At 40.3% G+C, this 18,376-nt stretch overlaps 1 protein-coding gene across 3 annotated transcripts in view; it reads left to right on the top strand.

The window, feature by feature from the left end:
• Positions 1–18,125, top strand: part of abl1 (c-abl oncogene 1, non-receptor tyrosine kinase) — a 58,858-nt gene extending 40,733 nt beyond the window's left edge. For 2 of the 3 annotated variants that reach the window (XM_016559210.1, XM_016559217.1), the window contains exons 3-12: positions 6,875–7,170; positions 10,134–10,406; positions 10,754–10,838; positions 12,942–13,119; positions 13,674–13,858; positions 13,931–14,083; positions 14,228–14,317; positions 14,398–14,456; positions 15,229–15,298; positions 15,387–18,125. In XM_016559210.1, the coding sequence (XP_016414696.1) occupies positions 6,875–7,170; positions 10,134–10,406; positions 10,754–10,838; positions 12,942–13,119; positions 13,674–13,858; positions 13,931–14,083; positions 14,228–14,317; positions 14,398–14,456; positions 15,229–15,298; positions 15,387–16,999 (3,002 nt within the window). In that variant the 3' untranslated portion in view covers positions 17,000–18,125. Of the gene's footprint in view, positions 1–6,874; positions 7,171–10,133; positions 10,407–10,753; positions 10,839–12,941; positions 13,120–13,673; positions 13,859–13,930; positions 14,084–14,227; positions 14,318–14,397; positions 14,457–15,169; positions 15,299–15,386 lie in introns of all 3 variants that reach the window. The other variant, XM_016559225.1, reaches the window with a different exon arrangement.
• The last annotated feature ends 251 nt before the right edge of the window (positions 18,126–18,376 follow it).

Below are 18,376 nucleotides of genomic sequence, written 5' to 3' on the forward strand. Positions count from 1 at the left end.
GTTTTAGTGATTATGCAAACAAAAAGTCATTTTATTTGTTGTTTGTTGATTTTTAAATATAAAACTTGGTGAAGTGATTTATGTGTTGGTACTTTTTGAACATCTCCAGCACATTTTAACAATACCGTGATAATACTGATAACTGTGATAATTTTGGTCACTATAATCGTGATAAGAAATTTTCATACCGTTACATCCCTGAACACATTAAACACTTCATCATGACTCAGGCTAGGGCAAAATTTCAGTAGTTGTCACCAATACCAGTGAAATTTCACTGTAATCACTGCTAGTTTCAACACCACAGAAATATTCAACTGTAAATAATGTGCTATTGAACATACTCCTTTTAATTACGAATGTTTAGAGTTATTATTAAATTAACGCTCATGCTGTGTTAGGGTTAGGGTTAGGTTAGGATCTGGAGAGGATTTTTTCCCCCGAATATGCAAGTTAATGACATTGGAATTCTTTTTTTTTTTTTTACTCCTTTAGTTTTTTCCCACATTGATACACTTGAGGTGTTTCCGGTCAAAAATGACCAGCCTACAAAAAAATTATAAATCTATCATTATGCTAATTGGATTGAATCCAAATACTGGATTCAATCTGTTTTTCATCTTGTTTTCTTTCAATTATCACAGGTTTTGTATTTGTATTCGGAGCTGATTGATTGTAGGCCTCATTGATCTGAGCTACGATCAGTCCCCAAAAGAAACACAAAGCCTGTGCTAATTGAAAGAAAACAAGTTGACAAAAAGATTGAATCCAAGATTTTATGATAATATAGCATAATGAGATTACAAGCCATTTTTAAAAGGCTGGACATTTTTGATGAGGAACACCAAATTAGGTGAAGAAGCTTGTCTGCGGGTCCTAAAAAGTCTTAGGCCCAATCCCAATTCTATTTTATACCCCTTCCCCTTCCCCTACCCCTACCCCTCCGCCTACCCCTTCCCCTTGTCCCTTGAAACAGAGTGTCAAGGGATAGGGGTGAAAATATTCACCTAAGAATTGGGACACCACTACTATGCCGTCACACGTCATCATACTTCGTCTAGCTCCTACAATACACACACCTATACTGGTGTGCTGGTGTGCATTAGAGCCTTTAATTACCGTTCTATATTAATGCGCTGCTTACTGACACACAACAATACACACCTATACTGGTGTGCTGGTGTGCATTAGAGCCTTTAATTACCGTTCTATATTAATGCGCTGCTTACTGACACACACACACACACACACACACACACACACACATATATATATCGGAGATCGCGCAGCTCACACATCCAGGAGAAAAGAAACTTGTCAACGCTGCCCCACGACTTTTATTAATAACAATTTAAATACTGAATCACTACATTATATTTTCCAGCAACAAGAGGATAAAAATCGCTGTTTTTTTAAGTAAACTCACTCTAAAAAAAGAAACGCACAGACGCGCATTCACGCAACTCTCTCTCTCTCTCTCTCTCTCTCTCTCGAATTGGCAATATTTAAGGAAAGGGTTTAGCGATTTCTAATTATTGGGGGGACTAGCCCCCCTCAATGTCTACGGTGGTTATCGCCCTGATCAGACATGAAAATATGTTGTGGCACTATCGTGCAGTCTATAATGATATGACGTTAGTTAGCAAATATTAGCGAAGTAACATGACCATAAATATGAACTCACGATTGAATGTAACAAAACAAATGATTACTTTTCGTTAAAATCTTTATTAATGCCAAAAATGCTTACATTTATGTGTCTTTTAGTTCGCTCGGGCAGCCATGTTGCCCCTGAAGCCGGTTTACGCTGAGATAATTCATACCCCTTCGTTTGAAGTGTGGTCCCGAAAAATCTTCGTTTGAAGGGCTATCTGGCCCTTCCCCTACCCCTACCCCTCCAACCAAAAGAGAATTGAGACACCCCTACCCCTTCACGTGAACGTGCGAAACGGAGGGGTAGGGGAAAGGGGAAGGGCTAAGGGGTAGAATTGGGATTGGGCCTTAATGTCTTAAAGTTATAAAATATAACTTTTAGATATTGAGGCCTTTTATTAAGGCCTAATAAAAGGCCTTAAGTCTTAAAATTCAGATTCGATGGGCCTTAAATATTTTTGGTCACATTACCGCTAAAATGTCTCCAGTTTGACGGGCCCAGTGATTGTTTACAATCATTGGACAGACCAACGATTTTTATTATTATTATTATTATGTTTTCAATAACAAAGTACAGGTCGAGCTACAGCTTGCTGACCAGCCTTCTAGCTAGTTTACAATGTTTTTTTTTTTTACTTGCCCGACCGGACGAATAGCCTGATTAAACTCTAGTGACAAAAAATAACCAGTGAAGCATCAAAGCGCGAGAATAATTCTCTGATTTTATTACATTCAACGTAAACCGCAATTGATAATGGATAGTGTATTTCTGGTATCAAGGTCGCACTGTTGAGGCTCGTGCTGTCTGTCTCTTTATAAGAGACTTTAAAACAAATGAGCATAACAGCACACATAAATTCAGAAAACACAGAAGAAACACTGTGGTAAAAAATTCTAAATGTTTAGTTTATTCATATGTAGGGATTTCTTAATATGAACAGACACTGATATCAGCATTCACAAGGTTTGCTAATCACCCAGCACATGAATCCCATATTCTTGGTTGATTTCCTGTCAGTATGGTAAACTCATCTACTCATGAGATCGAAACTAATTCGATCAGGAGACGACAAAGCTTTCTTGGTATCAAGGACTGAAAGAGTTCATTCACAACCTATAGAAACCCCATGTCTTGGGACCCACCAATGGATGGAACCATTATGTCCAGAACAGGAAAAGGATGAGTAAATTAAATGATGCCCTCAGGCAAGCACAGGATATACAGCGTGACGCCACATGACTATCACATGTTTAACCACCTGCTTCCTGCATGACCGAAACCCTTGCTTTCTTGCGTCACAGACAAAGAAACAGAACATTGCATTACTATTTTAAAAGACAAATCGTTTAAAACGTATAAGTAGTGAAAATGTATCCACTGTATGGGTTAGGCCGTATATATATATTTTAAGTGTTTATCGAAACCATGATACCTCAATCTTGGCCTTATAACTTTTCTTTTAGTGATTACGATTACTGTGTATGCAAAATACCTGTTGTTTAAGCTTGAATGAGAGCTTGTCTTATTCGCCGAACATTGGTGTTAGTGAAAAGTTTATATTTTGTATCATTCTCTGGTGATAATACTGTTATCAGAAGATATTTAAAACTTGCAGAAATACTCTCCACAAACAGCATGCGATCCATGCCAACCATGCCACCATCTGATTGGACAGCGACCTGTGGGCTGGACAAAAGTCAGCCTGCTTAAAATGGACACAAAGCCCTCTGGCGCAGTCTTACGCTCGCTCGCTCACTCACTCTAAAGAACTTTGGCTTTCACCTTGGTGAGCGCGACAAAGCGCCCATGCCGTACCACCGCACAGCGAGACCATCTAAGAACTCAAACACTTCAGAGAAAACGTACGATCTTCAAAGTCTTGCAAACTCAGGCTTTTAGCAGGACTGCTGAAGCCTCTTCCGTAACCCGGCAACCAACCACTCCAAGAGGGCTTCCCCAAAAGAACGTCATTCAAACGTCATTCCGACGTCAAAGCAACAGCCAATCAGCGAAGGAATTTCCCTTCAACAGACATCCAGGAAGCTCGCGTCAGCCACGGAATCACCTCAGGTTTTCAGCTGTCAACCAAGGAAAACGCAAGTACAAGCAAAATCTTCGATCTGCTGAACTGACGCTGGTGAATTTAGTTAAGCAGTAAAGATAAGGAAATTCTCTGCTTTGTAATTCTCTCAGGCGAATTTAACTCACTCGTGGAAACGAGTGTTAGAACCCATAGTTAAGTAACATACCATGACAAGGGAGCTTTTTTGCAGATTTTTCTCATGATTGCAAATGTTACATTGATTTTAGTTCAATAAACAAGTAGTTAAGTAGTCAAGTAATGGAAGTTACTTACATGTTAGACACAATATTTATTGTTTTCTTCTATTTCACCAACGAAAATGGTTCCAAACAAAGATCACAGCAGAAGTATTGCACAATCTCCAAGCAATACTTGGCGGTGTTTTGTTACTGAATGTTTCAACGTTTTGAACGAATCGGTTGAATGAATGACTCAATGACTCACTCATTAAGTGATTACCGCCACCTACTGGTGGATTAGTACGATTAAAATGATGCATTTTCCCCCCAACATTTCTTATTTGTATATTCAAAAATGTATTTAAAACATTAATCTCCCTAACATTATTTATTGCAGTTGTAATTTTGCAGTGTAAATAATTTAATTTGACTGGTATCAGCCCTATAGTGTATATTGAATTTCTGGATCAATTGTAAAAATTTAACATGAAAGATGATGCATACATTTACTAAGGTAAAAAAAATAGACCTTTATAAAGGTAAATAAAAAAATATGCAGATTTAAGCATGTAAAAGCTGATAGACTGATGGAAATATTGCTTCAGAATTGTTTACACCAACAAAAATCTCTGTGATGCGGTGCTTTTGTGGGGATATTTTGTATGGAATATTATCTGCTGATTTGAAAATTTCACTGTATATTGTAATAATAAATAGCATTTATGACAGCAGTGATATATTGTTTTCTTTTTACATTAAACACATTAAACATTATACATATGTAATATGTATATTTCCATCACAGGTTTAGGTCTTAAATTTCATATTAAGGTGGTATTAAAAAGGTCTTAAATTTAACTTGTTCATATCTGAAGACAGCCTGTAAAGGATTTTCAGCACAAACTTGTTAAAATAGTGCGTTCAGGTATCTGCAAGACACTGCACAACCTAACAATGCACAGATCAGATTTTGTTCCTTCTGGTTTCATTAACCAAGGAACTATTTACAATAAAGTCACGCTAAGATGGGCATTTTGGTCTAGAAATGTGTTTGAGCACTCACATATGGTCACATACTGTTGTGTATCAACATTGTTCAGAAATATTAGTACCCGTGCTCATCTTTCACAACAACAGACTGCACATTATTTCATGTGTTTTCTTATTTTTGTTTGGGAGAAGCTGCTCTTTGTTCCGTTTATTAGCAACAGTATGAGGTCACATGTCTGACTGGAAATCTACATATTTGCTGCACATTCTTCATCTCTCTTCCTTTATCTTGCTCAACATGTCAGATCTTTCCATTCAGCCCATGAAAAACAGTGAGGGGAAGATCTACAGCCGTCCAGACGCCCATCACTTCATTAGATAATGAGAGAGTGTAGAGTCAGTACCTGGATATTTCCCACCGCTGTTTTATAAAGAGCTGTTATTAGGGCACAGGATATACTACAGAAGGCACAGACAGGAGGTTGATTAGTACAGATTTTGTTATTTGCATTAGTTCATTTAGCAAATGCTTTTATCTAATGCGAACCCCACAAGCAATTCGTCTAAGAGCGAACTGCTTGTTGTGTCTGAGAGCACACGATGAAAAACTGGCCGAAGTCATGAGTCTTTATGATGAACACTTCAAGAAAATCACATAATAGTGATGTGCTAGTGCTGCTCGTGATGTGATCAAAGCAGTCTTGTGCTCCAGACAGGAATGATTCCTCAGATCATGTGTGTTGTCATGATATCACTCAATGCAGTATCAGCACATTTTAAAAAGGCAAATTCTTGGTGCATTGTGATTGAAATCAACCTTTTTGAAGTGCATGTAGACATACTTAATGAGCTTGTGCTAAGCAAAATGATGGCGTTTTATTCAGAGCCAATGGACTCTAGGGCTGCAGGATTAATTGTATTTTAATCATTATAATGATTCTTGCTTCTCTTGATTAAGCTTAAAGGTGTGCTGTATTTGATTTATTTTAGTTATTTGGTCTTAAAAAATGTATAAAAGATATTGTAATATGATTTTAGATTCTAGTTCTTAATAAACTTTCCTTTTGGCATCTTCATTTTTAAGGCCTTCTATGGTTCAGTTCCAGAGATTGATGGATTGATATTGATGGAATTTCAATATGGCTCCAGAAGCCTCATTAAGGTCCCCATATCTCTGAGACTGAATAATATAGGGCCCTGAAAATGAAGATTCCAAAAGAAAAGTTTATTAAGAACTAGAATTTAAAATCATATTGCAATGTCTTTTATACATTTTGAGTTATAGGCACGCAAACTTTGGAAAAAGAATATATATGGCACTCAGACAGGTATGTTTAATGCAGTTGTTTTGACAGAGGGAAACGAGATACATTTCTAGTTTCAACATTATTTGTTCTTCAGACATTCCTCTTTAAAAGAAAAGAAGTATCGTATTTATGCAAAGTGACCCACATTTTGTTTTTGACCACTGAACGTGTACTATTTAATGATTGTGTACAATTTAATGATCCTGGAGCCATATTGAGATTCCAATATCTCTGGAACTGAACCATAGAGGGCCTTAGAAATGAAGAAGCCAAAAGGAAAGTTTGTTAAGACCCAATATCTTAAAAGGCATTAAGATATATTTAATACTTCTTGAGATACAGGCATGCAAACCTTGGAGAAAAAACTTGAAAAGTGCTCTTTCCCACTTTTTGATTGGTCACCACTGGCATATAATGCAACAAAGATTGCTAAAGTCAACAGATTTTACTAAAAGACCTACCAATCTCTCTGTAAAAATAACATCATGATGCTGCCATCTTTCTTACTAAAAATATTCATCTATGACACTTAATATTTTGGCTGTCATCACTATACATGTTTTTTCAGAAAAAATATTAGAAAAATCCAAAAATTGAGCTGGTATATTTGACACGGAATGACCCCTATGACATAACCCATTTCTCATGCTGCTCTGTTCAGGAGAGAAGCTGAGGGTTCTGGGATACAATCACAATGGCGAGTGGTGCGAGGCTCAGACCAAGAATGGCCAGGGCTGGGTGCCCAGCAACTACATCACGCCCGTCAACAGCCTGGAGAAGCACAGCTGGTACCACGGGCCTGTGTCCCGCAACGCCGCCGAGTACCTGCTGAGCAGTGGCATCAACGGCAGCTTCCTGGTGCGTGAGAGCGAGAGCAGCCCAGGACAGAGGTCCATCTCGCTGCGCTACGAGGGACGTGTCTACCATTACCGCATCAACACGGCCTCGGATGGCAAGGTGAGAGTCAGAATATTCCAGCAGTAGTGTGCTTCAGAACGAGTTGTGCTCACATCATCCACAGAGCGTTAAGCTTTACATGTCAGTGATCAGGTGATAATAACAGTAATTAGAGATAATGTCATATCATACACATCTGATTAGCAGCAGGTGAAAATACACACTCTCACTAGCCTGAAATGAGCTTTGAAGTTACTGAAACGTTTGAGAATGCTGCGTGATGTGTACAAATAAAACTAGTTTTCAATACCTGATTTTTAAGACACCCTTAAAAGCTCAAGCACTATTCAGATGGCAATTGTTTCTCATGTAAAAATAAATCTGCATGCATTTCTCAGTGATAATACTCATGCGTTGAGATGACTATTTGGCAGCGCACAGATATGCAGTTTTCATATGGTCAGTCACATGCTGAATGTGACGATTAATTTCCTTACCTACTACAGGACACATGAAATTAAATGTGTTTTCAACAGTAGCTAGTGAACTCACTTACAATATTTAGACTAGCTCATTAACTGGTTGCTAACTAGTCTTGATTTCCTCACACATTGGCTGGTGAGAAGCACCATAGCTCCCTTAATATTTCAGTAGAAATTAAATAACAGTTGCTAGCAATTATCACTTTTTCGTAGAATCAGGGCTTCAAAATAGAGTAAAAATAGAGTTTAATTTCTTGAAGAAATTGTGAATTAGATTTTTTTTTGCAAACCACTATATTAATTATTATTTGCATTAATCAAGTCACATTTGTTTCTGTAGCACTTGATATAATACAGATTCTTTCAAATCAGCTTCACAGTAATAAACAGTAAAATTACAGTATTAATGCTGCAGAACTCAACTATGAAACAAATAGAATTTCATCTATAAAGTAGCTCTATAGAAGGCAATGGAGTCATTATTTAGCTTCATTTAGATGATTCAGTTTAGTTAAATAGCGTCAATTAACCTTTCATTTATATAGTATTTTGAGTTTCTAATATTAGTTCAAGTTAAATGGAGTGTGTTCCAATAGCATGCTGAAGTGCTCTCCTGACAGCACCACTCAGTAGTAGAGACAGACGATGATGAGTGCAGCCCGTGGGCAGATAAATGAGTCCATGTGTCACGCATGCACTGCAGCGCTGCATTCCTGCTGAATGCTGATGACTGCTGCGCTCATTCCTCGCATGCCTGACGTGCCTCGTCTGCCTCACTGGCTCCGCATGAGGCCGCGACACACTTCCCTGCTGGAATCTCCAGTGTAAGCCGTCAGGAATGAGTCTGAGACGCCATTTCAGCACAACAGTTCACATTTAACCTGAGGTGGAAGATCTGCGTTTTTAAAATGTACAATCTTGATTTAAACATTTAGAATTAGTAAGGATAGCTGTTTTTAATTATTATACAGCCATATTATTATTCACCATCCAGTTAGGCTCATCAACCATAACTCAATAGAAACCTTGGAGTTGTGATTGATGATAAGCTGAATTTCTCAGACCACATTGCTAAAACTGCCCGGTCCTGCAGATTTGCTTTATACAACATTAGGAAGATCCGGCCCTTTCTTTCAGAACATGCAACACAACTCCGTGTTCAAGCTCTCGTTCTGTCCAGGCTGGACTATTGCAATGCTCTCTTGGCAGGTCTTCCAGCCACTTCTAACCGAGACTTGTCATTTGCACTTATATATTGTTGCTCTTTTGTTAGTTTTGATTGCTTTTATTGTCCTCATTTGTAAGTCGCTTTGGCTAAAAGCGTCTGCTAAATGTCTAAATGTAATGTAAAATGTAAATACAGCCAGTATCATATAACTCCATTCAGGACACTTGACAGATTAATATGACATGAAACCAAGTTTTCTTGACCCTCCTGCCACATCTGAAGCATATGGATGAAAATATTCAAAATACAGTAATTACACCAATAAAGTATTAAAAAGGTGCATTTAAACATGCATGAATTCACTAAAGAAACCTCATTAATGCATTCACACAGAAATTAGGATTTTGAAGAGGAAACAGTGCATCACTCTCAAATGTTACATTCTTTGACACGTGACGCATCACTCCTAAATTCCTGTGCCGTTTTTAACGCTTGTAATTAGTGTTGTCAAAAGTACCAATGTCGCTACTGAAATTTTCAAATGTGACGATACCTGCATTTCCTGCTAGCATTTTGAGCGTTGTTGTGTGGATTCTCAAACACCTCTGATTGGCCATTGTGTTTTTGTACTCTACAGATATGTCTGTGATTGGCTACAACGATCATCTCTTCATGCTCTTCACTGAGCGCTTACACAGATAGATACACACGGGAGAACACAATTTCAGCGTGTGAACACAATGGCCAATCAGAGCTGTTTAAGAATCCGCTCAACAGAGCACAAAATGTTAGCGGGAAATGCTGTAACAACAATTCATACTCGCATGAAATGCTTGACTCAAATCATTTTAAAACTTCAAGTCCAAAACATGAATTCTGAGAGTGAAAGGAACATATCAACATGTGCTTGTTTTTATTGTTGCAGTTCAGTGGTTTATTTAGTTGTCATTGTGCAAACAAGCATTAAATCATGTTAAAATAATGGTTATTGGACATAAAAATGACTAAGTATTGGCTATAAGTAATCAATACGGCTTAAATTACTACTTCAGACCTATGCATTGACAGGCTGCTTAAAGATGAAGAGAAAGCATGAATTAAAAAAAAAAAGATGTGCACTGATAAAGCATTTATAATAAATCTTGCATATTCCTTAAAAATGAGAATAGTCCATTTTGTTTTCACGGTGACTTTAATGCATTAGTACCTCACAGTCTGTCCTGGGTTCAGCGGCTAGTCGTTTTATCACGGGACAGCATGGAGCTTTTAACTTGTGTATTGTCACTTCTGCTCCTTTTTGAGCATCTGTAGGCTGGCGTGAGGCTGGTTGTGCCCATTATCATGCTCACGCTCTCGTGTCTCTCGCCCTGCAGCTGTATGTGTCGTCGGAGAGCCGCTTCAACACGCTGGCGGAGTTGGTTCACCATCATTCCACAGTGTCCGATGGTCTGATCACGACGCTGCATTACCCAGCGCCCAAACGCAACAAGCCCACCATCTATGGCGTCTCACCCAACTATGACAAATGGGAGATGGAGCGCACTGATATTACCATGAAACACAAGCTGGGCGGAGGGCAGTATGGAGAGGTGTACGAGGGTGTCTGGAAGAAATACAACCTAACTGTGGCTGTCAAAACACTAAAGGTCAGTGAAATAGAGACTCAAAGACTGGAGCTTCTCAGACATCGAGAACGCATCACACCTGCTTAATGGCATGTGGGTGGTGTTTGCTTTGACCTCGTGTAGTTTTGTTCATGCTTTCTGAGGATGAGGCCATGTCCATGTTCACATCTGTCTAATTTGATGAGCTTCTACCACATGACAGATGAATACAATGAAAATACGGTCAAATTATCCACATTTAGCATTGTTTTTCTCAGCTGTCTGTGACCCTCTATTGCATTAGAGCATAAAAATTCTCATCTAAATCATACAGTTTTGAGCATAAAACAGTGAAGGCTGGATGTGAATTGTTTTTTTCTTTTGTGCAGGAGGACACAATGGAAGTGGAAGAGTTTTTAAAAGAAGCTGCAGTCATGAAAGAAATCAAGCACCCAAACTTAGTGCAGCTGTTAGGTGAGTCCAGTGTTTCTTCTGTGCTGCACACTGTATGACTCTTAGGGTGCATTAGTTTTATACTAAAGCTAACAAATTGGGGAAATGCATCTAATTTTTATTTATTTATTATCAAATTATCAAAATTAAATTAATAAAGAAATGTAATGCTATTGAACTGAAAAGTATTTCAAAATAGTAAAAAAAAATGTAATGTATTTGTAATTACAGCGCAGTCTTTGTGATTTGACGCTAAACCGTATCGCATTCTCAGGCATTGGCATCATATTTGGGGCTTGGTCCTGCATTTATATGTCTGATCAAACATAGATGGGTAGATGGGTCAGGAAGGTCCACTAGAGAATTTATCTAAATCAGTGGTTCTCAAACTTTTTAGTCGCATACCCCCTCCAGGCATTTATGGCTCTTTTCCACCGAGCAGTACGGTACGGAACACAGTTATTTCCGTTTCCATTGTCAGAAGTTGTGAATGGTACCAAAATAGCAAACTATACCATACCACTTTTTTGGGACCCTTCCGTTGGGGTACCTAGCACAGTAGTCCGATACCTAAAGGGTGGAGCTAGACTCACGGTAGAACATTGATTGGTTGACAGAGAATCGTCACTTGTGCGTGCTACAAGGGGAATGAAGTGTCTCCTTCACTCTTTCCACCATGCTGCTCATGCGTGTTGGGCTTGTTTACATCAAAGTGCGCAAACACAAAAAATATAACAGTGTATTTTATAATTTTATATTTTCACACACAATGCCACGCTTTCTTCCTCGTGGGAGAATGACGTTGATCGCTACTTTCCGGCATACACCACGCCTATCAAGTAAGGGTACTGTTGGCAGTGGAAACGCAAGCTGGATCAGGGTGTACTGTCCTGAATCAAACCGTACTGTTTACTGTACTGTACTGACCTGTACCTCTTAGTGGAAACGAGCCATAAACGCCCTTCTGTGTACTCCCTCTCTCACACTAGTCACAAAGTATTTTTAAAATGTGCACGTAATACATATACCTTTGTAAAATAACTCCCTTTTATCAAACACATAATTTGTATGAAACCTATTGTATATTTTTAAATAAATTACTCTCCTTTTAATGAAATGGGTGTGATTGATATGATTTGCATAACTCTGCCACCCGGAGGCAGCGCCCAATCTGATAGATGCATGTGAACAAACAGACAATGGAACCCGGGTCTCCTTCTATTCTTTTTTTACCTGTCTGGCACCTAACACAACATTCAGTGGGAGACACAATGGTAGCCTATGCATTAACCACACACTTTTCACATGCCTAAAGATCTCTTACCTTGTTTTTTGTTCCTCTTTTTAATCTGTAATGGAGTGCACGTCCTGTACATGGCACCCAAGCTCAGAAGTATGATGTACAAAATGTAAAGCGCTAACATTTTCAAATTACCCAAACACATCAAATTACTGTATAAATGCAATGTGCCACAGTGATACATTAGTGGACAGTAGATATTATTTTTTACATTTTTTTTTCTATATATTTGCATTTAAAAACAATTTTCATAAAAAGGTTTGAGGTTTGAAAGGGCCAGTTCATCAGGGTTGTTTGATGAATTTTTGGGAATCGACTTCGACTTCATCTTTAGGAGTTGATGGAATTGACTCCTCGATTACATTTATTTTAAATTAAAACACACACACTAGATGAAGACATGAAGTCCCTTTCTTAAACATCACACTTGTTTCATAAATTAGTCCAATTTAGAGATAACTTTACCATGAAATAAGGATCATCATCGTTTCATAGTTGTTACAAATACCTAATTTTAAAGAGAGAAAAGTCACAAGAAACAGCCTTAACTGAATATTATTCCTTAGTTAAACGAGAGGGAAGGTAATAAAAGTCATCAAAGCAGCACTTTTGTAACAAATCCACCACCTTCAACCAGTAAGTTCTTCATGCAGAATCTGTAGGTCTATTTTTTTAGCTTTTGGGCTGAAACATGAATCGACCACTGATTTTCAGGAGGAATTTGTTTCTGAATGAAGTTTCCTTCACAAAGAGACGTGATGATCCTGAAGGATATGAAGGAGAGTGCTTACCTGCTGATGTCCTGTGTTTTTCTCTTATGTCAGGTGTCTGCACACGGGAACCTCCGTTTTATATCATCACAGAGTTCATGACTCATGGAAACCTGCTGGATTACCTGCGTGAATGTGATCATGAGGAGGTCAATGCTGTGGTGCTGCTCTACATGGCCACGCAGATCTCCTCTGCCATGGAGTACCTGGAGAAGAAAAACTTCATCCACAGGTGAGTAAGATCTTCTGCAGTGTAGCTGTGACACATACATACACGCTTGTAGGTGCTGCGTTTGTAATAAATCCAGTCAATTGTTATTAAATATTCAATTTCTTGGCTCTTCATACTATTCTGTTTATAGTAGCTTGATGTGTATAGTTTGAGTTTTTGCCTTGAGCCTTTCTTTCAGTGATGCTTTATCAGACAGAAGGGTTTTCACACTAGTTGGAACAGGTTTTATAGCACTTTGACAAACAATAATTAAATTGTCTATATAGGCAGTGGTATCATTCTCTTGGCCTGATTTACTAAAAGAAGCACACAAGATAACTGAATAGCCGTGTAAAAAAGTAAATTGCAGAAACATGTAGAGCACCATCAGAATGTGTCAGGTCCTTCACAGGTAGTTTATGAAATCTATTTATTGCGTTGCTTATATCGTGTCCATTCTAGTCTTATGATTCTGTGAACTAAAAATGACTAAACATTACAGGACAAGGATAAGGGACAACATGGTATTTGTAGGAAGTGACACGTTTCCAGTTAAGACCTGGTTCTTGTTTCAGGGATCTGGCTGCCCGTAACTGCTTAGTTGGGGAAAACCACTTGGTTAAAGTGGCAGATTTTGGACTGAGTCGCCTGATGACGGAAGAAACCTACATAGCCCATGTAGGAGCCAAGTTTCCCATTAAATGGACCGCCCCCGAGAGTCTGGCCTATAACAAATTCTCCATTAAGTCAGATGTGTGGGGTAAGCAAAAATCAATGAAACGCTCCCTGTTATCTTATGGGTAAAACTAAAATTCTTGCTTGAACTCTTCAGCATTTGGCGTCCTGCTTTGGGAAATTGCCACCTACGGGATGTCTCCATATCCTGGAATTGACTTGTCCCAAGTGTACGAGCTACTAGAGAAAGATTACCGCATGGACAGACCCGAAGGATGCCCAGAGAAAGTCTATGAGCTCATGAGGGCCTGTAAGTAGCTCATCAGATCGCTGAAGAAAATCCAAGGAGCAAAAAGTAGACAAGCTAAAGTATTTGAATAAGATGGTTACAATTAAGCAATTAATACAAGTCTTTAGTTGCCCTTTGGACTGACTTTAGTGTCTCTATCTTTAGGTTGGAGATGGAACCCTGCAGAGCGGCCTTCTTTTGCTGAAACTCACCAGGCGTTTGAGACAATGTTTCAAGAGTCCAGTATCTCCGATGGTAAGACTTTGTCTCTGGAAGTTTAGAGAGATTTGCGTTTACTTTTCTCGTGGCTCATCTTCAATCTTCATGGGTTGCAGAGGTGGAGAAAGAGTTGGGGAAAAAAGGTAAGAAGCTGACACTGGGTCCAATACAGCAGGCACCAGAACTTCCCACTAAGACAACCACTTGGTTAAAGTGGCAGATTTTGGACTGAGTCGCCTGATGACGGAAGAAACCTACATAGCCCATGTAGGAGCCAAGTTTCCCATTAAATGGACCGCCCCCGAGAGTCTGGCCTATAACAAATTCTCCATTAAGTCAGATGTGTGGGGTAAGCAAAAATCAATGAAACGCTCCCTGTTATCTTATGGGTAAAACTAAAATTCTTGCTTGAACTCTTCAGCATTTGGCGTCCTGCTTTGGGAAATTGCCACCTACGGGATGTCTCCATATCCTGGAATTGACTTGTCCCAAGTGTACGAGCTACTAGAGAAAGATTACCGCATGGACAGACCCGAAGGATGCCCAGAGAAAGTCTATGAGCTCATGAGGGCCTGTAAGTAGCTCATCAGATCGCTGAAGAAAATCCAAGGAGCAAAAAGTAGACAAGCTAAAGTATTTGAATAAGATGGTTACAATTAAGCAATTAATACAAGTCTTTAGTTGCCCTTTGGACTGACTTTAGTGTCTCTATCTTTAGGTTGGAGATGGAACCCTGCAGAGCGGCCTTCTTTTGCTGAAACTCACCAGGCGTTTGAGACAATGTTTCAAGAGTCCAGTATCTCCGATGGTAAGACTTTGTCTCTGGAAGTTTAGAGAGATTTGCGTTTACTTTTCTCGTGGCTCATCTTCAATCTTCATGGGTTGCAGAGGTGGAGAAAGAGTTGGGGAAAAAAGGTAAGAAGCTGACACTGGGTCCAATACAGCAGGCACCAGAACTTCCCACTAAGACGAGGACACTACGAAGACATATGGACAGTAGGGATGGTGACAGTCCAGGTAAGTTTTACTCTCCCAATATTCACAGTTAATTCTGAGTTGCTTTCTGCAATGGGCAATTGTACTGATAAAGTTTTACCCTTTCCAGATGCAGCAGAGGCTGAGGTGGCTGGGCCCCCGATGCTCCCGAGGCCTGTCCTTGATAGTAACTTGAACGAAGATGATCGCCTCCTAGCTAAAGATAAAGATAAGTTCCGAATGAATCCATTCAGTTTAATCAAGAAAAAGAAGAGAACCGCCCCGGCACCCCCAAAGCGCAGCAGCTCCTTTGGTAAGATGGATGGGCACCTGGATCGTAGAGGACTGGGTCCCGACTGCAGAGATGATTTCAACAACGGGGCTTCCACAAATGATGCCTTGCACAGCATTGACCCTTCCAAATTGGTCATCTCCAACAATACCACGGCTGTCGGAGTCACCAATGGAGCCCCAGTATATCCTGGTCAGCTCTTCCCTTCTCATTCACGGAAAAAGGGCACGGCCACAACATCGGGTGGCGGAGGGAAGCTTGCCACAACTCCACCTGCAGAAGAAGATCCTATGTCAAACTCCAAGCGCTTCCTAAGGTCTTCTTCCGCCTCTAGCATGCCCCCAGGGTCCGAACGCACTGAGTGGAAGTCTGTCACCCTACCGCGTGACATCCAGTCATCTCACTTTGACTCGGGCACCATTGGAGGCAAGCCGGCTCTGCCACGCAAGAAAGCAGATTGCATGCCACATGGTGGCACCCTTACCCCACCACCACGCCTTCCCAAGAAAACAGAGGATGCACCTGACGAAGTGTTTAAGGACTCAGAGTCTAGTCCTGGATCAAGTCCTTTGACTCTGACACCTAAGCTCACCCGTCGGCCACATGTGCAGATGGAAAGCTCCAAAACAAGTGCCTTGCAAGCGGAGCTGTTCAAGTCCAATGTGTTTCCACCTCTGGGAACATCTGGTGATGAATGCAGACCACGTAGGCCCAAGAACTCTTCTGAAGTCCCTGGACAAAGAGACAGAGAAAAGGGGAAGTTTGCAAAACCTAAACCGGCTCCTCCTCCACCTCCTGTCTCTAGTGCCAAATCTGGAAAGTCTTCGAGGAGTCCCACTTTTGATATTTCTTCAGATACCAAAGTCAAAGGCTCCTCTGAACAAAACCCTCCAACTCCCGGATCCACAGAACAAGGCAGGGGCACAAGTCTTTCCCAAGAAAGTGGCAAAAAATTGCCAAAAAACACCTCGAAAGTGCAGCCCCCAAAGACCTCTTCTACATCCCCAAGCAGTCAGCTACCAGGGATGGGAACGGGATCGGCTGTTGGTGACCCAGGACCCAACTTCATTCCCCTCATGACGACTCGCCGCTCGCTAAGGAAAACGCGCCAGCCGTCGGAGCGACTCTCCAACTCTTGCATCACACGCGAGATGGTTTTGGAGAGCACGGAGCTCCTGCGAGCTGCCATTGGCCGCATTTCAGAGCAAACCGGCAGCCACAGTGCAGTGTTGGAAGCTGGCAAGAATCTGTCCAAGTATTGCGCAAGCTTCGTCGAGTCCATCCAGCAGATGCGCAACAAGTTCACTTTCCGTGAAGCCATCAATAAGTTAGAGAGCAGCCTGCGCGAGCTGCAGATCTGCCCTGCTGCCACTGGGGGGGCCAACACACCACAAGACTTTTCAAAGCTGCTTTCCTCTGTCAAGGAGATCAGTGACATTGTTCAGAGGTAGCGGAGAAGAGCATAGATGGAACTGATATCTACGTGTCTGGGGCTTCTCTGGGTTGGCTGTGGCGTGACATACATTTCCATTGGACCCACCTCAGCTTTTCTCATGCCAAATAGATGAACATTTAAGAACGATTCAGTGTCTTATTACTGTGCACAAATGCAGGGGAACCAGTAATGTTCCTCCAGAATCTGTTTGGCGATTTTACGGTAGCCCAGGTCCAAGCCTTAGTGACTTGATTTTTTATGAGTCTTTGTCTGCAATTCCTTGACTTTTCTTCTCTGCATTTTCTCGAAGTATTTGTTAAAGACAGCATTATCTCAGCATTGCAGATGACTGACAGAAAAACACCTCATGTGCCTCAGACTTTTCAACCTTTTTAAGGGATCAAAATATATTTTTGATTACATTCATGATCATAGTATTGATAAAGACTGTTTATTGATGTGTCCAGCTTAGTTTTCTTTGTGTGGTTGGTCAAGAAAGGGCTTTGTTGCGAGACGTGAACGCTCCCTGTGATATGAGGAACTTCAAACCGACTGATCAAGTATTGTATGATTGCAACACTGTGCCATGATTGACATTTCACTGATGGGGTCGTTAATTCGGTTTTCTCACCTTTTCCAGGCCCGTCAAAGGTTTTGAACAAGTGTTCCTACAGCACAATCACTACATACACGCCTTTCCAAAACTACAGTTGCCTTAAAGAGACTCGCTGAACATGAATCATTGGTCAGCGAATGAAACACTACTGTCTCAAGGAGAAAGACTTGGCAGTGAGAATCGGCGCTTCAGAAACAGTATATGTATAGATGTTTTTGTAATGTCCTCTGAAAGATCTTCAGTTACCACTTGATGTCATTTCAAAGGTTTTCCACACACCACTGACAGAAGTGCTCCGGGATCACGGACTTGAACGGAGCAGCTTTATCCAATGACCACAAGCCATGATTCTCATTTACTAAAACTTTCGTGTTTTGCTTGTGTAATTGAAATAATGCAGTTGTTTTCAGTATTTCTTTGTCTTTTCCAACACTTTGCCATTAGACTGCGACGCTTGAGGAGGAGGCCAACCACAAGCTGCCTTTAATTCAACATGGTACTACCAGTGTTGACATTTCATGTTTTTTTGTTCTCTTAAAATCATGCCACTACTTTTAAATTTGTATTCAAGCTTCACCCTTTTGTAGACTAATTGCTCGTCTTTGTAAATACACATCACTTATGTTTAGTTGATTTGTCCTGTAACCTTGGTGCAATTTTTGTTGCAAAAAATACAAAGCAATTTTGCTACTTGAACAACGTAGTTTGTTTCTGTCAGCGTGGTCATGTTGTCTGCTCTCTATTCTAATGTGCTTTTGCATATGCATGTGTTTGTGG

This window comes from Sinocyclocheilus rhinocerous, unplaced genomic scaffold (assembly GCF_001515625.1).
Source record: "Sinocyclocheilus rhinocerous isolate Xijiao unplaced genomic scaffold, SAMN03320098_v1.1 scaffold2447, whole genome shotgun sequence".
NCBI lineage: Eukaryota > Metazoa > Chordata > Actinopteri > Cypriniformes > Cyprinidae > Sinocyclocheilus > Sinocyclocheilus rhinocerous.